Consider the following 25,200-nt stretch of genomic DNA (forward strand, 5'->3'; position numbering starts at 1 on the left):
AAAAAGAAAGTGCATTGCATAATGATAAAAGGACCAGCCCACCATAGTTATCAGAGATGTGAAAGGAGGGAGAAGGGAGCAAAAAGAAATAAGATGTGGGAAGGGAAAAGCTATATAAAATAAAAGCTTGATCAGACACTATAATTAATTATTCATTCTTTCTTTCATTGCTGACAAGTTGAGAGCTGACCCTATATCAGGTTTCTGTGGCTGTTAAGTCACACAGGAGGAGACTGCCTGCCTGTCTTTCTCCCTCAGAGTCACTGGTGAATCTGAGCCACAGGTGGATTCAAACCACTAGAGAGACACAGCCTTTGGATTAGCAGTGCAGCTCCCTACAGACTAGGCCACCAGAACTTTGTCTTTTTTAATTAAAAATTATATTAATCAACTGTCTCCAAAGTACTGAAAAGCAACAATGTCAGTCTTAAGACTCAGGTGCATCTGATATAAGCCATAGTCTTTCCAATTACTTGCTATGTGTCAGAGAGCTGGACAATGACTAGGGATGATACAAGGAGAATTGATGTCTTTGAGCTAGAGTGTTGGAGAAGAGTATTGAATATACCATGGACTGCTAAGAGAACAAACAGGTTTGACCTGGAGAGGGTTAAACCAGGCTGTTCCTTTGGAGGCAAGGATTCTGTAGCTTCATCTGACATACTTTGGACATGTACAGTGCAGGATAGGAAGACCATTTATGAGATGGATTAATGGGGGTTGGTGTGTCAGAGACAGTGAGAATGGCACAAGATAGAGCAGGGTTTAGGCCTGTTGTACATAGGGTCACTATGATTCATAGGCAACTTGACGGCAGGCACATAACAACAACACGACACTGTACTCAATGGTAAAAAACAAAATATATATGAGTGAGTGAATTAATACTCAATATTTTGTTTATAAATATCGAAAGGTTGTAACGTTTCATGCAGATAAAAATATATTTTTTAAAAGTGGTGCTCCCAATCCATCAAGAAACCACAGCAATCTTAAATGTGTATGTAGCAAACAAAAGAGCTGGAAAAATATGTGAAACGAAAACTGACAAGTGAAATGAGAAACAGACAAATTCAAAATTAGAGATTTCAGTGTTTCTCTTTCAACAACTGAAAAGAAAATCACAAAGGATATAGAAAAATCAATCACCTTATCAACCAAGAGGGAGCTCTGGTGGCCTACAGATAAGTTCTACTGCCATCCCAAAGGCAAGCAGTTCAAATGCTCCACTGGAAAAGGATGGGAAATCTCTTGTGTGATTAACTCCCAGTGAAAACTCACTGAAGAGTCGACTATGAGCCAGTTCTACCTTGATGGCACACAACAACAGCAACATCAACCAAGAAGATCTAATCAACATCTAAAAGAACACATCATTCAGCAACAGAATACACATTTTCAAACACAGACAATTTACCAAGATAGACCATATCTTGGTCACAAAATAAACCTCAGCAAATGTAAAAGAAATTAATCATAAAGAAAATATGTTCTCTAACCACAATGAAATAAAAATGGAAATCAATAACCAGAAGATAACAGGAAAATTTCCAAACCCTTGGAAACTAAAAAGCATGCTTCTAAATATTCCCTAAATCAAGGAGGATGTCTGAGGAGAGGATGGGTGGGAACACATTGAAGTGATGAAAATTAAGTGCTCTGAAATTGATTTAATAATCAGTAGTTACAAGTAGGTTGTAAACAATGTGGAAAATTTTTTTCTGTTCTTGAAGAATTTAAGAATGAAAAGAAAAATTTATCCCAGTTGCTATAATTGCACTCAAATAGTTGTTCAACATACTCAATGTAAGAGAGTTTTGCTAAAATCTAGGAAAATAATATAGTTAGAAATTTAACTGAAAGAAGGAAGCAAAGTTTTGTGGAATAAATATGTTAGTACTACTGGATGTGCTCACTAAGTTGTGCCAAGAAATCTGGAGGACAGCCAGCTGGCTGACTGGAAAAGATCGATATTTGTTTCCATTCCAAAGAAAGATGACCCAACGGAGTGCAGAAATTATTGAACAATATCATTAATATCACATGCAAGCAAGATTCTGCTGAAAACTATCCAAAAATGTTTGGAGAAATATGTCAACAGAGAACTGCCAAATGTGCAGGCTGGATTTAGAAGAGGTTGTGGTACTAGGGATATTATAGCTAATGTAAGATGGATCTTGGTAGAAAGCAGAGAATACCAGAAGAATGTCTATCTGTGCTTCATTGACTATGCAAAGGCTTTTGACTGTGTGGATCACAACAAGCTGAGGCTGACTCTGAGAAGAATGGGAATCCCAGAACATTAGATCATGCTAATGCGAAACCTATACATGGACCAAGAGGCAGTCGTCAGAACAGAGCAAGGAGACACTACATGGTTCAAAATCAAGAAGGGGGTCCGTCAGGGATGTATTCTGTCTCCATACCTTTTCAATCTGTATGCAGAACAGATTATCTGAGACCCTGGGCTGTACGAGGAGGAATGTGGCATCAGGATTGGTGGAAGAGTCATCAACAACCTGCATTATGCAGATGACACAACTCTGCTTGCTGAAACTGAAGAGGACCTGAAGCGCTTGCTGCAGAAGGTCAAGGACTGCCGCTTTCAATACAGATTGAAGCTCAACATCAAGAAAACAAAGATTCTCACCACTGGGCCAACTGGCAGCATCAGTATGGATGGTGAAGAGATTGAGAGTGTTAACAGTTTTCGTTTACTTGGCTCCACAGTCAACACACTTGATAACAGCAGCCAGGAAATCAGGAGACAAATTGCATTGGGAAAGTCAGCTGTGAGGACCTCTCAAGAGTACTGAAGAGCAATGATATCAGACTGGAGACTAAGGTGTGCCTGATCCAGGCTATAGTCTTTACAATTAGATGCTAAGCATCAGAGAGTTGAACAGTGAATAGGGATGAGAGAAAGAGAATTGATGCCTTTGAGCTGTGGTGCTGGAGAAGAGTGTTGAATATACATGGACTGCTAGGAGAACAAACAGATTTGTCCTGGAGAGGGTTAAGCTGGAATGCTTCTTGGAGTCAAGGATTCTGAAGCTTCGTCTGACATACTTTGGGCATGTTGCAAGGAGGGCCTGGTCCTTGGAGAGGGACATCAAGTTTGGGAGAGTGGAGGGATGGCGCAGGAGAGGAAGACCTTAGATGAGATTAATCAATTCTGTGATTGGAGTGGTGGGAATGAGTGCGTTTGAGATGGCTAGGTTGGTACAGGATAGAACGGCATTTAGGGCTCTTATGAGTCACAAGCGACTTGATGGCACATAACAACAACTACCGAATGAACTCATATCTGACCCACCAGCGAGTCTTCAGAGGCAGTGAATCTCAGAGGAGGCGATCTCCTGTCTGTTTTGCTAGGTGGCTGGAGGGTTTGACCACATGTGCCTGGGTTGACAGCGAAACTCTTTACCACCGAGCCACCAGAGCTCCCCTGGAATAAATATATCATTTATTAATGATTTCTTCTCGTTATATCATTCACCGATTCTAACATTTCTCACCTATGAAGAATTATCAGATATGTGCAGAATAATAAAATTTAGTCATCACTGATAAAACGTAGCTTATGACTCTGTATTTTTAAAAATAAGTAGAGAACATTTTACTTCCCAAATTTGTACACTTCATTTGATAACTTTTAAGTACTTATGTATATTTCCATCTGCACCCTTGTCCTGGGCCTAGCAAATGTTGGGGGCGAGCCTGACTCTCACTTTCTTAAGCTGCAGCTAGCTTCCATTTCAAGAGGCGGTGGCTAATTAATGTTCCAAAGCTCACAGAATTGGGAAGGAGCCAGGCACTTGGTCCGTAATGAGTGCTAAGTTAATATTAATATAAATCCTCTCTCTTAAAGAGCAAGTTCTGTCTCAGGAGTGAGTTCTTTGTTGTCTTCCCTTCCACCCCTCTTTTAAATGAAAGTTACGGTTTTAGGACTCAGGATGAGAGGAACACGTTTGAGGCTCACAGTAAAGAAGTGGCTGAAGACACCAGAGAGAAAGATTTGCTACAAAGTAGGCTGAGATCGGCTCCGCCCGGCTGGCTTTGGTAGTGGGAACGGAGAAGAGGAATCCCCATCCACCCCCGCAGGAAACGCGCCGGTGATTGGAGTTGTGTGTGCGCCTGTGTGCATGTGCATGAGGAAGCAGCGAGCTCCGACTCCTGCAGACAGCATCATGCATGACGAAGCGGCTTCCCCTCCCGCGGTCCAGGGCGCACACTCGCAATCCACCGCCACGCCCGCACACTCTCCGCGCGCACTGGGCAGACCAGGGTCCGGTTGCCATGGCGAGCGGGAGCGCGTGAGCCCGGCCGCCCCTCCCGCCCCCGGCCGAGTGCGGTCAACTCCAGTTCTGATTGGCCGCTGCCACTTTATTATGCAAAGCATTTGCGTAGACTCGGCAGCCAGCTACCTGACGTCACCAAGCACGGGGGCTGGAGCGAGGGGCTCGGCTCCGGGAGAGCTCCGGCGCGAGCCCCGAGAGCGCGGCGCGGGGACCCCACGCCCGACCCCCGCGCCTCCCTTCGCCTTCGCCAGGGCTGCCCCGCCCCCGACCACGCCCCTTTCTCGCCTGCCCCACCCTCTCTACGCTCCTCCGTCCGGACCCCGCCCCCTGTGCAGACCCCCGCCCGGGCCTGCCGGGCCCCGCCCCCTCCCTCCTGGCCCTCGCCACCGGTCCAGAGAGGGGACGGCGGGACAGGCGGGACAGGCGGGACCCTTGGGCCCGGCGGGAGGGCGGACCGGGCGGGGACATGGCCGCTGCGCCCGGAGGGTCTGCTCCGCCCGCCGGCCCCGGCCCGCGCTTGGGTTTCAGCACCGCGGACAGCGGCGTCGGCCTGAGCGGGCTGAACCCGGGTCCCGCTGTGCCCATGAAGGACCACGACGCCATCAAGCTCTTCGTGGGGCAGATTCCGCGGGGCTTGGACGAGCAGGACCTCAAGCCGCTGTTCGAGGAGTTCGGCCGCATCTACGAGCTGACGGTGCTGAAGGACCGGCTCACTGGCCTCCACAAAGGTGCGCAGGGGCAGCCCAGTCCAACCCAGCCCAGCCCAGTCCCAATCCGATTAGAGTGTATCCGGGCCCAAACCCCAATTGCAGCCCAACCCTAGTCGTACCTAGAACCACTCCAACACTAGTCACACAGCAGCCCCACCTCAGCCCAGTGTCCTCCTTAGATCACAGAACCCTCAGCCCAGAATTTTCTTTTCTACATCATCCTTCTAGTCATCACTCTTGCCCCCTAACATCTTCTCCATTCTAGCTGCCAAATCCCTACCACCAACTCTTACACCCTGGTGATCCCTTCGATTCTTCACTATCCCTCCCATTAGATCCTAGAATCAAATCCTAGAATTCGAAAACTTAGCCCACGTTCTAGATCTCTAATAGCCTCAGCCTTCCAGACCTTGGAACCAAGCATTCCCTAAGTCCCCTTCTGGTACCACTGTGCACAAAGATTTAACAACTTCCACACCTTTCTTTGATTTACGTCCCTCATTCTGGCCTCCCAAGTTCAATCAACCTCCCCCCAGAGCTTTTGTTGGACCAGACTCGAACTTAAAACTCCATGGACCCACACTCTCTCCTTCAGTTCGCAGACCTGCCTGTCTCACAAAGTCTAGTTCCTCTCCCCAGAAGCTCTCAGCTCCAAATGCCCGCTTCATGTTTAACAACAACCGTAATCTCCCTGCCCCTTTCCAGAATCCCCACACACTTGCTCCTCTTCCAGCTCCAGTTCAGAGCCCTAACCTCAGCTAAGTTCTCTAGCCACCTAGTGTCCCCTCATCTCAGGCTTTACTTCAACTGAACCCACATTTCTTTCATCGTCTAATATCTTGTACCACCCCCATCTTTCTAGTCTTTTTTGTCCTCTTTATGGCCTCCTCCTTTCCCTCTCTCACAGACTACTGTTAGGTCAGAGAACTCTCCAGGTGGGTCAGATGGAAAAGATAGGAGAGGGTCTTCTCTCTGCCTTTGCAGGAGAGACACAGCTCTCTCCAGTCACACCCCTTTTTCCCCTGTAGAGAGAGGGAGGAGGCTTGTTTACAGGAAGAAAACTCTGTCCAGGCTGGGCTGAAGTGAGAGCCAGCATTATAGCCATGAGAAAATGGCAGTGTCATGCATGGGCAGGGGAAGAGGAGCTATGTAGGGAAGCACCTTTATCTACCATCCCATGCTGTGATTTCAGGTGGTAAGGGTAAGAATCACCAACTGCCTTCCATGGTCTTCCTAGAAGAGGTGTGTTGGGCCCTAGTTATAGTTAAAGTTGCATTTCTATGGGCTGTGAGCTAGAATGAGGCTGCTACTTCTTTTCAACTGGTATATCGCATAGGATTCTTAGAAGTGTGCAAGTAGGAGCCTCAAAGAGATGCCCATAGAAAGTCTGGAACTAGATGGATAGGGATGTGTCTCCTACATTTTGGAGCAGGTATACTAAACAAAGCATGAAAGAAAAAGACCAAACTATTCACATTTCTTCTAATGTAGTCTGGTTTCTTGTCCGTCTGCCAATTCATCTAGAGAATTTTATATTCTAGTTAACAATCTTCTGGACCATCTGTACAGTAAGGGAAGTGCATAGAATACCTTTAACTTTCCCTTTTTTTACTCAAACACTATTGAACCTCCACACGGTTACTTTCTCACTCTTTGCACTTAGCTGTAGTTCTTCCTGTTCTTATACTTGTCTGTCCCTCTAATTATGCTTCTCTCTCTTTCCATCCCTTCATACCCTATCCTGCTTAATGCAACCAGGCTCCTTTAGGCAGCAAATGAGCCTGAGACTTTTTGACGGGCCCTTAGCCTTGCCTGCTTCTGACGTCACCGAGAAGGCTTGGTGATGGCAGAAGATAGATCAGGGACCTAATCAGCATCAGATGTTTCATTTATTCTCTCTGAAAAACTCCTAAGTCCCAAAAGCAAGGATCACCTGTTTCTTTCAATATGGTTGGGGAGGGTCTCCCAGTAAACATCTTCCTCACCTTCTCCTCAGCAACAGTGACGTCCAAAGCCAGGGTGACTCATTTTTCCTTTTCATGGCTGAGTACTGAGAGAGGCCACCATGGTCCTATTGGAAAATAACCCAGTCTGTAAATTTGAAGATTCTGAATTCTTCCCTGCCACAACTCTCTGGGCTTCAGTTTCCCTATCCACATAAGTTCTCTGAGGTGCATTGACATAGTGGGTAAACGTTGAGAGACGTCTTAAGGTATCACTCACCTAGAACATACCTTAAAAACACTCATTATTTCTTTCTAGTCTTCTGAGGCATAAAAGGAAAACTGCATCAAGTTTCTAGTGCCTTCTCATACCTATCCTTTCCTCTTTCACTCCTTGCTACCACACTCAAATCTTATCATGTCACTCTTCAGTGGCTCTCCATAGGAGAACATTCAAAATTCAAACTAAAATCTAGAAACTCATTTATGACATGATCCTCACACACCTCACTAGTTACTCTGCCCGCATTCACTGAGTTCCAGTCACACTGGCCATCCCCCCAACACACCCACTTCTTTCTTGACTCAGAAACTTTATAGAAGCTGTTTTATGTGCCTATAATACTTTTCCACTCTTCTTGCTGCCCCAACTAACTCCAAATTTGTTCTGCAAATTGTGTCCTCTTCGAGATAGTCACCAGTTTTTAGGATAAAGTAACCACCAGTCTGTTTCATGATCCCCATGAGAGCAAGGGAAAATATATATATTCTTTTTGTTGACACTATCTCCAAGCCCTCCATAAATCCTCACTATGATACCCAACCCATCAATCAGGTCTGACTCTGTCAGCAGCCCTCTATCAGGTTTCGGAAGCTGTTAATTTTTATAGGGGGATACTCCCCTTCTTTCTCATTCAAAGATGCTAGTTCTGAACTGCTGGTCTTTTGTGCAACACATAACAGACTCTGCCCCCAGGGTTCTTTTCACTGTAATTTGTGTTCAATAAATATGTTCCACATGAGTAAGTGCTCAGTGACTATTGCAAAAGAAGAGATAACTCTGCCTCCTTAATTTCTAGGGGACTGCAGGTTCTGAAGCTGAACTAAGAAAAGTAGGCTTGACCTTTTGGTTCAGCCCAGATCCCTGCTTTGCCCCATATCTGCTGGACCTTTTTGAAAAGTTAGATTTGGGACATAAAAACCATTTAAGAGGCCCTATATTAAAGCTCTGGTGAATGGTTAGGATTAGAATGTCCCTGAAAGCTCCCATTTACAGGAAGCCCTTAAACCAGCCTCATCTTTCAAGTCTCAAATTAATTTATCCCCTATCTTTAAACTTGGAAAAGAGAGATGTTGGCAAGAAATTGTAGGGTCCTAAGGTTACCCCCACCCCAACCCTCCTTCTTCTCTTCTGTCTCCCATCATTCCCCACTAATTTGGGAAGGAAATGAAGCTGATCCTGGAATACTCTAGTGAGTCTGAGCCTTAAAAGGGAGGGGGAGGCTGGGGTTAAAACTAAAGGCAAATCAGCTTAGTGAGGTTTGAGCCAACAGGCTTTATGGCTAGAGTGGGGAGGGGAGGGTGTAGGATTTATGAGCATGTGATTGGGTGTGGGTGCACATGTTCTCCTGGGCAAGAGGCCAGAAGCAAATGAGAGGGAGCTCGAGTCTGGGAGACAAGCCCTCAGGCACATGAAACTCCTCCTTTCAGAGAGGGTGGGAGCCAGAGAAAACTCAAAAGTAGTGTCCTTGCTTAAATGAGAGTGATCTTGAGTTTGTCAACCTAATGGAGGTTCTCTTGGAAGACTGTCTGGGAGTTTCAGGAAACCGCCTGAGTGAGCCTCTTCCTCCCCAGGCTGTGCCTTCCTTACCTACTGCGCCCGGGACTCTGCTCTCAAGGCCCAGAGTGCACTGCATGAGCAGAAGACCCTGCCAGGGGTAAGTCTTCCAGGGTTGGGGGCTGAGGGGGTGGAAATGGCTGAGGGACATTACTGGGGATAGCCACTGGGCGCTTGTCAAGGCGGCTTGCTGAGACTGGGCTGGGACCAGGAACAAAAAGCAGATTTAGCTCTGTAGGATGGGGCTTCCCTGCAGCTTTATGTCTTTTGTTATGTTTAATTTATCAAAAAGAAAGGCATTTAGACCCCTTGGGCCAAAATGTTTCATTCTATCTTTTAGGAAAAGGATCAATATTACAGGCAAAGTTAGAATTGCCCACTTTAGCTAAAATTATGGCTTCAGTTGTCATTTGTCCTGATGTGAGCTCGTATGTACACACATGGAGTAGGGACTCTGCTGAAGTGATGTTTCATTTTCTCCAGGCCTAAGGGCCTAGTGCTGCTTCCCTCTTGTCTTCTTCCTATAATGGCTTCCCCCCCCCCTTTTTTTATGATCCGTAACTCACCAAACTCCTCAAACTTCCTTTCATACCTCCAGACACTTTGCTAAAATTTGGAGAGATCTGATTCTGTAGTATCTATGTATGTACCTATAGCACCTGGCCTGGTACTTAGTTCTGTCTTTGGTTAATGGCTAGTCACTGGGCAAAAAACAAAATGAAACCTACTGATCATGTGACAGGAAGAAAATAGTGGTCATTAGGAGCTAACAGGGATTCACCAAGAGTTATGTTACAACAGCTTCATTTTCTCTTGTCCAAAGAATAGTGTTTCTAGAACAAAAAGACTATTCAAATGCAGTGAACAGGCAAAACCTGGGAACTATGCTCAGTTTTAGACCTCAAACTTAGAGATGTCATTAGCATACCAACAAGTGTCCAGGACCAAGATAAAAAAAGCCAAGGAAAGTCACTGCTATCAAGCCAATTCTGATACATAGTGACCTTGTAGGACAGAGTAAACTGAGGCTGCAAATCTTTATGGAAGCAGACTGCTTCATCCTTCTCCTGACAGAGCAGCTGGTGAGTTTGAAGGGCCAACCTTTTAGTTTAATCTACTTTTCTGATTCCTTATGGTAGAGTTATTATTGTTATGAGCCATTGAGTCGGAACTGACTCAGCTGATTTTCCAGAAGGTTTAAGAGGCTATAAATCACACGGGTAGAGATTATCCATCTTTCTCTCATGGAGCAGCTGGTGAATTTGAACCATGTGCCTATGGGTTGGCAGTGCATCTCCTTATCTCTAGGCCACCTGCTTCCTCTTATAGTGGAGTTGTTGTTGTTGTTATGAGTTGAAACCAACTCATAACTGACTCTCCAGCAGGTTTTAAGCGGCAGTCAATTGCAGGAAAGGAGATTGCTCATCCTTTTCCTGCTGAGTAACTGGTAGAATTGAACCCCATGCCTTTGAGAATGCAACATAGCTTCTTACCACTAGGCCACCAGAGATCTCTATATGTTGGAGTTGTTGTGTGCCGTCAAGTTGGAACCAATTCATAGCTGACCCTTCAGAAGATTTTCAGAGGCAGTTAATCACATGGGAGGAGATTGCCCATCTTTCTCCAGTGGAGCAGTTGGTGGATTCAAACCACATGTGTTTGGGACTACAGTGCAGCTTCTTACTACTAGGCCACTAGAGCTCCAACATGGTAGAGTTGTTGTTCTTATGTGCCGTCGAGTCCTCTGCAACTTATAGCAACCCTATATACAACAGCTCCAAACTCTTCCCTATCCTGTGCCAATCTTGCCATCTCCAACACACCTACCCCCATTACACCAGTCACTGAATCAATCCATCTCATCGATGGTCTTCCTCTCCTGTGTTGTCCCTCCACCCTCCCAAGCATGATGTCCCTCTCCAAGGACTGGTCCCTCCTTGCAACATGCCCAAAGTATGTCGGACGAAGCTTCAGAATCCTTGCCTCCAAGGAGTAGCCTAGCTTCACCCTCTCCAGGACAAACCTGTTTGTTTTCCGAGCAGTCCACAGTATATTCAATACTCTTCTCCAACACCAAAGCTCAAAGGCATCAAATTCTCCTTCTATCCTCCTTAGTCATTGTCCAACTTTCTGATGCATAACAAGTGATAGCAAAGACCATGGCATGTTGTATCAGGCATACTTTAGAGAGGTCTCTAACTGCAGGCTTTCCCATTGCAATATGTCTTTTAATTTCCTGGCTGCTGTTGTCAAGAGTGTTGACTGTGGATCCAAGCAAACCAAAACTGTGAACAATCTCAATCTCTTCACCATCGATTATGATGCTGCCAATTGGCCCAGTGTTAAGAATCTTAGTTTTCTTGATATTGAGTCTCAATCCATACTGAAGACTGCAGTCCCTGACCTTCCACAGTTAAGTGCTGCAGGTTCTCCTCAGTTTCTGATTACAGCATAAGAAATCGGCAACATCTTGAAGAATTTGGAATCACAGAAACCCACAAAGCTTGAGATATAACCTGTCAGATCAAGGGGTGTATACCAGGAGATAGGTGTTGAAGGGAGTAGGTGGGAATAGAAGGGAATACTGGTGGAGCAGGGAAAGGGGAGGGTCAAGAGACTCATGTCAAGGACACAAAACTAAAACTGCTGGCTATTTCTACAATTGGGCAAGATCTTTCATCTGCATTGTTCTGTAAAATGCTTGTCTGTCAGATACTTTTCTAAATTTGAGCATTCAGCTTAAGACAGACTAGGAAGAAGAATTGGCCATCCACTTCCAAAATACCAGGCCTTCTAAAACTCTATGTACAACAGAACACACTTAGACTAGCAGATAGGGCAACAGGTATGGAACTTTCAAGTATGGAAATAGTAAGGAGGAAGAACAGTTAGTTGTAAGCAGACACTAGTGGTTGGAACATGGAATGTGAGAACTATGAATGTGGGAAAATTGGATATTGTTAAGGAAGAAACAGAACGCATAATTATCAACATACTAGGTATTGGCGAGATGAGACGGACTAGCATGGGACATTTTGAATCAGATGATCATATGATCTATTATGCTGGAGATGAAAAGGTGAGAAAAAATGGGGTTGCCTTCATAATTAAAAAAGTCATTTCTAGATGTGTCTTGAAATATAATATTTTGAGTGACAGGATAATATCCATACGCATACAAGGAAGTCCAGTGAATACCACTATCATTCAGATATATGCACCAACAGCCAGAGCCAAAGAGGAGGAAATAGATGATTTCTACCAACTTTTGCAGTCAGAGATCAATCGAACATGGTAGAGTAGGAACTCAAAATATATCATGAGAAGGGTTGAAAAACTGGAGATACTTGTCCTGAGAAGATGAGGTTTAGATAGTGAACTAAACCCATTCCCAATAAGTTGATATCAGCTCATAACACCACTATTAGAGAACAGACTAGAACTGCCCCGTAGAGTTTCCAAGGCTGTAAAACTTAGGGGAAGGGCACTATCTCATCTCTCTTTTTCTAATAAGATTGAACTGTTGACCTTTCAGTTAGCAGCCCAACTCTCAACCCAATATACGAATAGGTTTTAGGGAGGCTTTACTAGGAAGGCAAAGGACTCTGAGTTGTGCAAGTGGTATGTACTCAGTGACTAACTTGGGCCTGGCAGTTCAGACCCATCCAGTGGATCCATGCAAGAAAGGCCTGGCTGTTTTCAAAAAGTGAAGAAAACCCCATAGGACAGTTCTACTCTATAATACATATATCATCACAAGTCATAACTGACTATGGCAAAGGATTTTGGAACTTTTTAAGAAGATATCATAATATAATAGTTAAAATACTGACTTTCAATTCTCATAGATCTGGTAAACTAACTCAGTCTCATAAAGACAAACACTGTATAAGACCACTATTGTAGAACGAGTCCTGGATCCAAGGAGGAGCGAGGGGTGCTTAATTATAGGGTCTAACAATTTGATGGGTGAAGGGAGGGGTGGGGAAAGTAAAGGGGAAAGAGTTAGTGTGAAAAACAATGTATACGAACTTTGTAAGGAAATTAGTATAAAAGAAAATAATTTTTAAAAAATTCTCATAGATGTGAATTTGAATCAGAACTATGCCATTTACCAGTCTGGGGTCCCTGGGTAGTTTATTTGCCTCTCAAGTTTCAATTTCTTCATCTTTATCTGTTAGAGTTATTGTTGTTGTTTACCACTGAGTCAAAACCCATTCATAGCTGAACCTCCAGCAGGTTTTCAGAGGCAGTTAATCACATGGGAGGAGATTGCCCATTTTTCTCCCATGGAGCAGCTGGTGAATTTGAACCATATGCCTTCAGGATTTCAGTGTAGCTGCCACCAGGCAGCCCGAGCTCCACCATTTCCTCATCTTTGAAGAGTCATAGTAGCAACTAGCTCACTCATCTGTGATGAGGATGGAGGCACACCAAGTGCTGGGATGGAGCAAAATCTCAATACCTGTTCCTGTTGGGGAAGGAGTGATGAGTCTTGACTTCAGATTCTGAAGAGGTTTTCCATAAGTGACCCCAGAGAGCAGGATCAAGATTAGTGGTCATAAGCAACAGGCACTTATTTTAGCACATAAAAAGAGGTCATTTCTTTGAATTGAAGCTGTCTAACAGTAGGATATGGAGTTTTAGTGGTGTGGTGGTCAAACACTTGACTACTAGCCAAAACAGCAACAGTTTGACTCACTAGTTGCTCCATGAGAGAAGGACAGGGTAGTCTGCTTCTGTAAAGAGTTATCACTTTGGAAACTCTCATGAAGCAGTTCTATTCTGTCCTTTTGAGTTGCTGACCTAGAATCAACTAAATGACAGAAGGTTTGGTTTAGCAGTAGGATGATCTTTGCCTGAAGTTGATTAAGCAGATACTGTCAAGGCAATGTCAGGCCGTAGGACCAGTGGTAGTACTGGGCACCTTCAGCCTCGATCTTAGGGAGTCTCAGTGCCAGGCAGCCCTTATCACCCTCACCAACCTTCTGTATGTGGACTGTGGAGTCAGACAGACTTCTCTGTGGCCCTGGCCCCCTATCACCCACCAGCTCTGTGATGTTTAGTTAGTCTCCACCTCTAAGCTCAAGCTTCTCCATCTGTAAAATTGAACTCACAGGATTGTAGTGATTAAATGAGTGGAGTTGTTTAAAGTGCTTAGCCCAATTTCTGGCAGACAGAAAGCTCTTGCTATAGATTAGTGGGTGGTAGTAATGGCTTAATAGTAACTTCAGCATTAGTCGTAGATATCAGTCATTCAAACATGGGAGCAAGTTACCTCTGCTGTTAGAATTGAGGTTAGTGAAGCAGGTTGTGGCTTATTGTGTGGGGAAAGGCTTGGTAAAGGTGTAGAAAAAGGACTAAAATGAGTGTGAAGTGGAACTGGGTTTGGAGTGTGTGGGAGGATCAGTGTGAGCATAGGCCAAGACAGAGAGGAGAGCCACAGAGGTCAGATCTCTAAGAGAAATGCTGGACTAAAGGGGTTAGATGTTGCCAGAGGGCAAATAGGAGGCATGGAAAAATTGAGATAAACTTTGGGTGAACAAATGCCTCTTCTTTATTATACAAACTTAAAAAATTAAGCCAAACTAGTACTCATAGTAATCCCATAGGGCAGAGTAGAACAGTCCTATAGAATTTCTAAGACTGTAAAACTGTGGAAGCAGAATGAATGCCACACCTTCTTCCTGCAGAGCAGCTGGTGCGTTTAAAGTGCTTACATTTGGGTTACCAACTGGGTGGTTTAATCACTACACCTCCAGAGCTCCACAAAGGTGATAGGTACAGGGTGGAGTTGGGTGGATGAGCATGAGGGCACTTGAAACAAGTCCTGTGAATTCCTAGAGTACTGAAAAAGAAATAATGATAATGGACATTTTTTAAAAACTATACCAGAGAATGTTCCCAGCATCTTCCATGTTCTTGATCTATTATCTATAATAGAGGTGTTATGCTCATTTTACAAATGAAGAAACTGAGTATTAGAAAACCAAGGGACTTGCCATAGTCCTGTGGTTACTAATGGAAACATATGGGCTTTGAGCTCAGTCTGACTCCAGAATCCCTTCATGTAACTACCACACCGCTCTGTAAGCCAGGCTGGTATCAGGCTGAGATTTTAAGGTTGAGGGGGTGATGATTTGGTGCATGTGCCCCCTCCTACCCTTCTAACTGCTGTCTTTTAATATGACTTGGCTTCTACCAGTCCTCCCAGGATTGGCATTATTCAACTTCCCTAGCTTAACAAAGTGAAAATTAATATTTCATTATTCTCCTAAATGAAAATCGATGGCTCTTTTGGCCACCCCAGCAATGTCAGTGCCATCAGTCTTTTCTCTCGGCTTGCCAGGGGCAGAAGGCGGCTTCAGTCACCTGGTCTCAAGCCTGCCACCATGGAGGGAGGAGGGAGGGTGCTCAGCTTTCTGCTGGCTCTGGTCCTGCACACATCTGCCACCTGCTGGAAGAATAGGGACAAGACTGCAATATGGACTCAGTGGAGTCAGGCAGAAGTGTCGCTAGGGTACCCAGAAAGGCTTTAATTTCCCCAAAGAGAAAGGCTGGTCCCCTAGGAGATTTCATAGAATCTGCTGGGCTGGAGCTTCCTCTTGGCTCCTCTCCATTTGTCTCCTGCCAATTCATGTCACTGATCAAAGCTTGACTCCTTATTCAGGGTTTTCTTCAAACCTCAGCTACCTGGCTCCCATCTGTAACCTCTTCCCCAGGAAACTGAGTTACATCTTTCAGCCTCATGTTAGACTCCCGAATTCACCAGAAAAGGGAGACCCAACTTCAGTCCCAGAAGATGCCCCTTATTTGTCTTTCTCCTTGCTAGTGACCTCCTTTCCTGTAGGCATCCTTCCATCCATCTCCCTGTAAAGGAGACAGACGTGGCTGAGTCAGACAGTGCATTTACTTCTCAGTTGTGCCCTACACAAAACAGCTTGGGTAGGAAAGGCAGATGGCACAGTCCAGGCATCATCTGTTGGCCAAACCACTCACATTATTGAAAGGCTATGTCAGCCCAGAGGAAGGACCTCACAATGTTTCTCACTAGGGTTAAGAGGATGTGTGTCTTTAATTCACACAAAGATGTGGAATGTGCTAGCAGTTGTGCAGTGGATGGGTCCAATGCAGACTTTGTCCTCAAGGAGCTTGCAGCCCAGAAACAACTCACTGCATTCCACTGGAGTGTTCATCTAGACATGACCATCAGGTCCATGGAGTGGGGAGGGAGAACTTCATGGAGAAGATGCTATTTGCACAGAATCATGATCAGATTCCATATTTGGGAGTTTAGAAACTTGAAAGACGATGGACATATTTTGAATTCTAAAGATAGTGTGTCCACTACCTCACACACTCACTGGAAATAATTGTGTCCAGTGAAGGTGGCTGGGGCCCCATGTGAGTAAAAAGAATCACGAACATTGGGAAAGGAATATGACAAGTCCTGACTGCCAATTTTAGGAACCTGGGCTTTATCTGGAAGCTTGCAATGGGGAGCTATGGGTAGATTTTCAGCAGGGAAGAGAAAGCAACTGTTTTTAAAAGATCACTCTAGCTACAATGTGGATGAGTTGGAAAGGAAGTAACATTGCAGGAAGGATGACCCTTTAAGATACTGTTGATTGAGTCCAAGTGGATGATGGTACTGGGCCTGAGTTTAGGGTAAGGCAGTAGTACAGAGGCGGAGAGAGACTTGAGAACTATTTAGAATATCAGAATCAAGAGGATTGGGAGGTGGATTAAATTAGAAGAGGGGGAAAGGTAAAACAAAGTGCTGGAATTGATAAAGTTTGCCTTTTCTCTGTCCAACCAATGACACTTTTCCTAGATAACACCAGTTCTTTTTCTGGGGGCTTTGTGATAATCTCTCTCTCATGCAGAAATGGCGCTGAGGATATGAGTGTTCACTAGCGGGAATGCTTAGCACTAGGAAAGAAAAGTCTGAAGACAATAATGCTAGACCCAAGGCCAAAAGTATCGATGAAGGAATTTTTTTTTTTTGGTGAGAAAAATTTATTACATTTAGAATTAGCCCGCTGGACTCAGTTTAGATGCTCCCAATTTTGTTGGCAACATCCAAAGCATTATGATCAGGAGCAAGTCGAATATAGGCCTTCTTCTCTCCATCAGGCCTAATCAAAGTGTTGACCTTAGCCACATCAATGTCATAGAGCTTCTTTACAGCTTGTTTAATTTGGTGCTTATTGGCCTTGACATCCACAATGAACACAAGTGTGTTGTTATCTTCTATCTTCTTCATAGCTGACTCAGTGGTCAGGGGAAATTTGATGATGGCATAGTGGTCAAGCTTGTTTCTCCTGGGAGCGCTCTTCCGGGGGTATTTGGGCTGCCGTCGGAGTCTCAGCGTCTTAGGCCGCCGGAACGTGGGTGACGGGCGGATCTTCTTTTTTTTTTGGCTGTGGACGCCCTTCAGGACTGCCTTCTTGGCCTTCAATGCCTTTGCTTTGGCTTCAGTTTTGGGAGGGGCAGGGGCTTCCTTCTTCGCTTTCGGTGCCATCTTCGTAGAAAGGCTTGATGAAGGAATTTTATACAAGTGAAGTAGGGCAGTGAGATAGGATCTTACTTTCTGTTCACTGGGGCAGAGGAACCAGAGCCTCAGGCATGTCTGTGCCACTTCCCACCTCTCACTGCCGCACACATCTCCTCCCCTGTTGACAAGATAGACTGCTTTAATGTCTCCGACTATCATTCCCTTGATTCTCCCTCCTATACTGGGCCCTAAAGTACCTTTGGACCCGAACTCCACCCAGGATGCTTGGCCAGGGGCAAGAGCTCACCTGAGGCCCCATGACAAGTCCTTGACCAAGGAGACAATGTCTTCTTTCCCTCCCAGGGGAACTTTGATTACCTGAGCCCTGTGGGACCTGCTGAAGATGCCATTATGCATGAAGAGACGCGCAGAGTCCCTCAACCCGCGGGGCTCACTCAGTGCAGGGGAACTTTGATTACCTCAGCCCACTCCCACATCCCTGCCCTGGTTCTGGCAGGTTTAAGGCAGGGGTAAGGCTTCCCAGGGAGCTCACATGGGCATTCCTCCTTCTCCAGGAAGCCACACAGAGCATGCCTAAATTCTAGGTGTCCTACATAGCCACTGTTCAGTGAGGGTGAATGCCTGGGGCCCTGAACATTACCTGTCCTTACTCCCTCCTCATCTTCTCAGAATCCTCCTCTGGGCATTTCCTTTGTTCCTCCAAACTCCCAAACTACCAACTTGCCCAAGCCTCAAGCCCTAAGCCTGGGAGTCAGTCATCATTTCCTCCTCTACCTCAGTCCCTACAGCCAAAAAAGCCTGTAGGCTAGCTAATTCTTCCTAAACATCTCTTAAATCTATCATTTTCTTCTACCTTAGTCCAGGTCACCCCCCACTCCTTACCTGTACCGCTGACCTACACATCTCTCATCTCTCCTTCTCCAATCCCTTTTCCTGTATGTTGTTGTTTTTATGTGCTGTCGAGTCGCTTGCAACTCATAGCGACCTATGTACAGTATCCCTGAAACCTGCTCTATCCTGTGACAACCTTATTATCTCTGATACACTTTCCCCTATTACTTCAGTCACTGAATCAATCCATCTCATTAAGAGTCTTCCTCTCTTGTGTTGCCCCTCCCCCCTTCCAAGCATAATGTCCCTCTCCAAGGACTGATCCCTCCTTGCAACATGCCCAAAGTATGTCAGATGAAGCTTCTGAATCCTTGCCTCCAAGGAGCAGCTTGGTTTCACCCTCTCTAAGATGAACCTGTTCATTTTCTTAGCAGTCCATGGTATATTCAATACTCTTGTCCAGCACCACAGCTCAAAGGCATCAATTTTCTATCATCCCTAGTCTTTGTTTAGCTTTCTGACACATAGCAAGTAATTGCGAAGATTATCGCCGGGATCAGGTGCACCTTAGTCTCCAGACTGACATTGTTGCTCTTCAGTACTCTGGAGAGGTCCCCGATAGTGGACTTTACCAATACAAATCGTCTTTTGATTTCTTGGCTGCTGGTGCAAGGGTGTTGATTGTGAAGCCAAGCAAACTCTAGTTAACAATCTCAGTTGTTCACAATCTCAATCTTTCACCATAGTGGTAGCTTAATGGGATTATAAGACAAAACTGATTGGGTCACTCTGCTGAATACAGTCTTTCCCTGGATCGCCATCACCTTTGTAATAAAACACAGTAGAAGTCCTTGGTTATAGTTTTCACAGACTGACCCTGATCTGGCCCCTGCCTACCTTTAAATTTCATATACCTCACTTATAAAAAATAAAGGTTTGTGCACCTACTGAGACCTATCTAGTACCATTTCTACCATAACCTTCCAAGGTAAAACTATGATCTTTTGTTCTACTAATGTGGACTTAGAAGCCTCTGAGAACTTGACAGTGATGGAACTAGGTTTTAAATCCACAACTGTATGTCTCGGAATCATTTTGCTCGCCCTTTGCCTTTTTTTTTTTTAAGAACATCATTTATTTTAACATGATAAAAAAGAAATGAGATATGAACATTTGCATTTAAACCATAGTAAGTAGCCTTTAATATTTACATTACATGTGCTCATTGTATAATATATACACAATGAACATAATTACATTTATACACAAACTAAGTACTGGATTTGAAAACCTGCTTATTGCTGTACACATCTAACCCTTTGCCTTTTTATATGCCAGGTGCCAGAACCTTTTCTCCTTCAACCTTGCAATTCTCTGTACACACTCAGGAGAGGTTGAACACTTCTCCCATTTCTGTACGTGGCTGAATTAGTCGTGTATGTTTAGGTTAAATGACACCTCCTCATGAAGCTTCTTCTGATTCAACCTCTGAGGCTGGAGGAAGCCTCCTCCATATCACTTTACTTGGCAATCCTAAGGCCCCTGTGTGCCTCATTATTTGTATTCATGACTTAAGAATGGTGGCGAGCAGCACAATGCAAAAATCATAGGTTTCAGCATTAGACTTATCTGGAAACAAACACCAGGGCAGTCACTTCCGCGCCACATAATCATGCATGACTGCTTTGACCTCCTTGAACCCCAGCCTTCTTATCTATACTATGGGGACGACAGTACTACCTTGCAGAGTGGGTGAAAGGATTTAGAATCAATGTATGTAAAGTGCCTGGCACATAGTGAGCTCTCAGGGATTGGTGGCATTATCTGCCCTCTGTGAGTCCATGAAGGAAGAGTTCCCATCTGTCATCACTGCTTCCCACATAGGACCCCAGCCTGGGGCTCTTCACAGAGCTCAAGAAATGCTGGCAGTGTTTCTGAGTGGTGAATAGCCTACCTTCTGCAGCCTATACCTTCCAGGTGCAGGTGCAGCACATCAATATCACCCAAAGCCCACTCTCCATTAAAGAGTGGTGTGGTGGGTGGAGGAGGGAAGGGGCATCCCCCAGAGCACTGATGTTCTCCATCTCCCAGGAAACGAGCTGGGGAGGCAGCTGCCATGGAAACAGCTACTGTCACATGTGCTTGTCACTCTAAGCTCTAGAGAGAAATTCTCAGGATCTATTTAAGTACTAATAAAATAATGATGGTCTTGCTCACCCTCACTACCCCACTCCTACCCTAGGCTTCTATTTTTCTCTCCTTTCCTAACAGGCTCCTCCCAGCCTCTCCTATATCCCCTTTCTAACCCATAACTCCCTCAGTTCCTTCCTGTTTCCCCCCAGTATCTCTTTCCTTTCTTCTTTCAAGATCTATCTCTTCCTCAGTCTCTTGTCATTTTTTTTTCCTTCCTGTGCTTCTGCATCTGTCCTGTGTCTCTGCTCTCCATACCTCTGTCTCTTGGTCTCTCCTCCACAATCACAGGTGGCCATCCCCAGGGTTGGGTCCTGTTCCTCCTGGTCCCTGGTCCAGGCCAGTCCAGACCTGTCCAGCTCGCCCTGATCTGCTTGGATTGATCTGTCATCCCCTCTAGACTGCAGCCTGAGTCCTGTCGGTGTCTCGGCCCCCACCCACAGCCTGGCACACTGCAGGTGCTCTGCCACTAGCGGGTGGGTGTGTCAGGGCGTGCAAGAACCTATGTCTTGGTTGGGAGGGGGATTGCACTGGTTCAGACTTGGCATGCTTTCCTTTCCTCCCCCCTCCCCTTTTTATTTTATTAAAAAAAATTTTAGTCAGTTCTCTCCACCCCTCCCACTTCCAAATTTGATCCAAAGGAAATTGTTCAACTGTGACTGCCAGGGCGTTACCATAGTTACTGGGTAGCACTTGTGGCTATGGTAACAGGAAGCTGCCTGTTGTCTCGGCAACCAGCACATTGGTAGAGGATGGAGTGGCCCCTGATTGGTGCAGAAGCAGTGCATTTCCTGAAGGGAGGGGGTCAGATCATCACCTTCTCAGGCCAGATGGGCACCAGTTCCCCTTCCTCCATGAACAGGAAGGCTGCTGTTTTTCCCTCCCGGCACTCAGCTGTCTCCCCCCAACAATAATTCCTCACATCCCACGCACCCAGCTCTTGGCAGTTTACAAAGACCTTTTGCATCCCCATTACCTCATGTGATCCCCACAACACCCATGAGAGGAAGGTGAGATGGGGATTCAATCATTCATTCACCCAGGGTGGTTGGGGGACGGGAGTGGGGTTGTATATTGAAACCACAGAGGAGCTTTTTCCAATTATACAACTTCCCCACCTTGAGAGTCTTATATGATTCCCCTGGTGATTCTGATCCACCCCTGATCAGGAAACCTCTACATAAGAAGGTGAAATTGGTTGGTGGGGGAGGGGATGTAAGGTGGGGTTTATAGCTTGGGAGACTGGGAGGAGCAGCTCGGGCTAAAAGATGAGCTGTATTGTGAGTATGTTGAGTGGAAGGTGCCAGTGGGACTCCTCAGTCGAGATGTCCAGCAAGCAGCTGGGCCTGTGAGTATACATCTCAGGAGAGAGGCTGGAGCTGAAGACATGGAGCTCTGAGTTGGCCCTGTGCGGATATTAACCAAGGCTGTGGGTGTGGATGAGTCTTTCCAGGAAGGATGGGAAGACTGAGACAAAGGAAGAGCTGACAATGGCACATATCCTCAGAGGAAAAGGAGCCCAGGGAGGGGAGTGAGGGGGTGGTTGTGGAACCTTTGGTGACACAGAAATTAGGGGAATGTCTTGCCATTTGATAAGCTGAGTCTGAGAGAGGTTGGCTTACTTGAAGTCATACAACCGTTAGATGGCACAGTTAGGGCTAGATTATACTAGGTCTAACTCCCAGATTGTTTAACCCAAATGACATATAACATATAAATGACATATAACAGTCTCAGCTTTCAGCAATAAGACACAATTCTGCTGTATTAACTTTACCCTCCCACATAGTGTACCTCACACAGAGCTAGAGGGACAAGAGCCCAAGGCAGAAAAATCTCTCTAGCCTCCTTCCAGTGCGAAGTTTGTCACTGGCTTATAGCACCCATCCCTTCAGGTTTAAGCACCTTCTACATTCCTGTGTGTAAGGACGGAATCTTGGAGACAATCCACAACCCCAATGTAAGGGAAGGGGTAGAGGGCAGAGCTCACAGGGATCAGGGCGTAGACCAGGGAGGAGAAGTCGAGGAGCCAGGGCCAAACAGTGATGCTGACTAGATGTGTTGCTCTGATGTCTTTCAGATGAATCGTCCGATCCAAGTGAAGCCAGCTGCAAGTGAGGGCCGAGGAGGTAACTTCCCTGTCTGATGATCCTCAAGGTGCCATCAAATAGGGGGTGGTGTAAGAGGATATCAATCCTGTTACTCCAATTCTTCTTACTGAAGCCTCCCTGGGTCAGGGAACAGAGGTCTCAGAGTAGCACAGTGCCAGGGAGAGCTCAGGCATTCCACCTTAATCTCAAGAGTACAGTGGGAGCCTCAAACCCAGCAGGGCAGGAAGGTCCTAACTAGATGCTGGGGTTAGAAAAGGGGGGCCCTTGACACCTCATCCCTGGAGAGATCATCACTGTTTAGTGAAACTGAACTTCCAGACTTGTTTAAAGGATAAGTTTAAGTTGTCTTCCTTTTCTAGATTCTTCTAATACCAGAGAACCCATTTAGCCTTTGATTGAAGCCACTCATTCCTTCATTTTAATTGCCTGTTTACTCGTGATGAAAAATGAAGCTGGTAAGATAGACTTTGTTGGTCAGGTTAAGGAATTTGATTATAGGCCATGAAAAGCCTTTAGAAAATCCATTACCGCGTGGAGAAAAGCAAACCAACCAACCAAACACCCCAATGTCTTTGAAGAATAGGAGTGGAAAGCCTCTATGGCTTTTGACAAAATGCTGGGTGCTGGCCATCTCTGTCATCTTCTGTGATGTAAAAGCTATGCTGTTTTCTGGTGCCAATTCTCTGTGTCTTTCTCTCCCTGGGATCTTAATTCACCCTGATGATCTTAATTCATTCCTGATGTCTGCTGACTTTCTAGGACTTTGGTTTTATCTAAGATCAGCGACAGCTTTCTTAAGCAAAAGCAGTTGTCTACCACGAGGGAAAGAATGGAACCTAATTGACAAAGACATGTATTGACTCCTGCTACTTATGCTCATGCTTTCAAACTTCATGTTCAAAGTCCACCTGCACAAGGAGCTCTGGTTCATAGTTCTATTGTGATTTCTCCTCAAGAAATCCTTCCTTCCTGCTTTCTTTCATCCTTTTAGATTCTGACCTTGTTTTGTGGCCAAGATGCCCTTTATCTTGACTTTGTCTTGAACATAGATTTCCCAGCTCTTGCCCCCAACTGACACACATATAAATATTTAAATTTTCCTTTCCAGTCTCATTCTTTCAGATATGTTTTTGAAAAGTTTTTGTCTGCATTTGAAACTTATGCTTCCTATGTCTCAATAATTTCCATTTCTTAGAAAGCACTGTCAGGTATTATGGCCACTGCTGGCCATCTTTTAAGTCCTGTCTACAACTATTAGACAGTCCTGCTCACAGTTGAGAGACCAGCTGAGAGTGTTTGATTGAGCTGAAATGCAAATGGATTAGGCTGCAGTTTATTGAACCATTCAGCTACTGTCTTCTGAGTAACTTACTTCACATTTGAATATATAGATGTGAGCAGGCAGTTGTTCTGAGGCAAAGTACCCCCTCAGAACTGCCATACTATAAGGTTACAGACAAGTAAGCAAGCAGTTACAATTCTGTGATTAAGTATCACAAAGCAAAATTCAGGGGAGGGGGATTAGTTGTAGGTGCAAAACCAAGGGGCAACAAGTTTGATTTGGGAGACTAAGGTATGCTTCTGAAGGTAGCACTATTTAAACTGAGATTTAAAGATGAGTAAGAGGATGGCATACAGAGAAGGAAGAAAGAAAAGGGCATGTGTTGTGGGCAAAGGGAATAATAGCATGTACAGAAGAGGCCCCAGAGCTCAGAAATGATGTGATACAACTTTGAGTCTGTCTCAAAAGCTTCGTTCACAGTGCTACCCACTTTCCTGAGATGTATGGAGCCTAGTACTCTTGGTCAGCATGAGGGATGCTACATAAAGATGCAGCACAGCAGATTGCATCTCAGAGGAGCCCATGCTTATAATGCTGCTGCTTAGCCTGACCATATGTCCTGGTCATCTGGACCACAATCAGTGGCATCAGCTCAAATGTTATCATTTCCTTCCCTTTATACGTTTTGCAAGTATCAGTCATTGACAGACTGCACATGTGGCCTTCCATCTATGCACCTGTTCAGATTCCAAGCTGTATTACAAAAGGGACGGTTCTCTAGGCACATGCACCTGCCAGTCGCATCCAGAGATAATTGCTCCCAGGTTTGGATGTTCAGGTCTCTCCCACCCTTCCCCTGCTCCCACTCAGAGAGCCATCAAATGTTCCCTGCTATTTGTCCACTAGAAAGGAGGCATATGGACCACATCTTGCAAAACAGCTAAATCGTTGCAATTTATTTTAATGCTAACTGATCTGCATTAGGAAATCTTGTTACTAGTTAAAATGTTTCCTTTCTTCAGTGTTGTCATTTATGTCTTCTATGGTAAACTCAGCCCTCTGCTGCATTTAAACAAAATGTGACATTTTAGAAATACATTTTAAAATAGGATTGGGTTTGATTTTGAACTGTAATGTTTAACAACAATGTGGACTAGTTTATCCCATTCAAGTCTTAATCTTCAACTTTATACAGTCTAAAACCTTAAGAACACCATGCTGATACATTTAAGCTAATAAACCTGTCCTTGAAAAAAATTATTCCTGAAATATAATCCCTTACTTTACAGTTAATGAAAAATGTTGTTGTTGTTGTTATGTACCGTCGAGACGCCTGCGACTCATAGCGACCCTATGTACAACAGCCCTAAACTCCGCTCTGTCCTGTGCCAATCGCACCGTCTCTGACACTCCCATCCCAATTATCCCAGTCACTGAATCAATCCACCTCATAGAGGGCCTTCCTCTCCTGCACTGT

General features: G+C 45.0%; 1 protein-coding gene across 9 annotated transcripts in view; it reads left to right on the forward strand.

Annotated features, from left to right (window-relative positions):
- Positions 1–4,454: 4,454 nt before the first annotated feature.
- The window catches only part of CELF6 (CUGBP, Elav-like family member 6), a 36,007-nt gene continuing 15,261 nt past the window's right edge, over positions 4,455–25,200 (forward strand). For 4 of the 9 annotated variants that reach the window (XM_006888334.1, XM_006888331.1, XM_006888335.1 and 1 more), the window contains exons 1-3: positions 4,885–5,029; positions 8,809–8,891; positions 22,411–22,459. In XM_006888334.1, coding sequence (XP_006888396.1) covers positions 4,885–5,029; positions 8,809–8,891; positions 22,411–22,459 — 277 coding nt within the window. Of the gene's footprint in view, positions 5,030–8,808; positions 8,892–21,168; positions 21,341–22,410; positions 22,460–25,200 lie in introns of those variants that run through there. The other 5 variants (XM_006888329.1, XM_006888328.1, XM_006888327.1 and 2 more) reach the window with 4 other exon arrangements.

This window comes from Elephantulus edwardii, unplaced genomic scaffold, assembly GCF_000299155.1.
Source record: "Elephantulus edwardii isolate Elephantulus edwardi_28Jun2011 unplaced genomic scaffold, EleEdw1.0 scaffold00066, whole genome shotgun sequence".
NCBI lineage: Eukaryota > Metazoa > Chordata > Mammalia > Macroscelidea > Macroscelididae > Elephantulus > Elephantulus edwardii.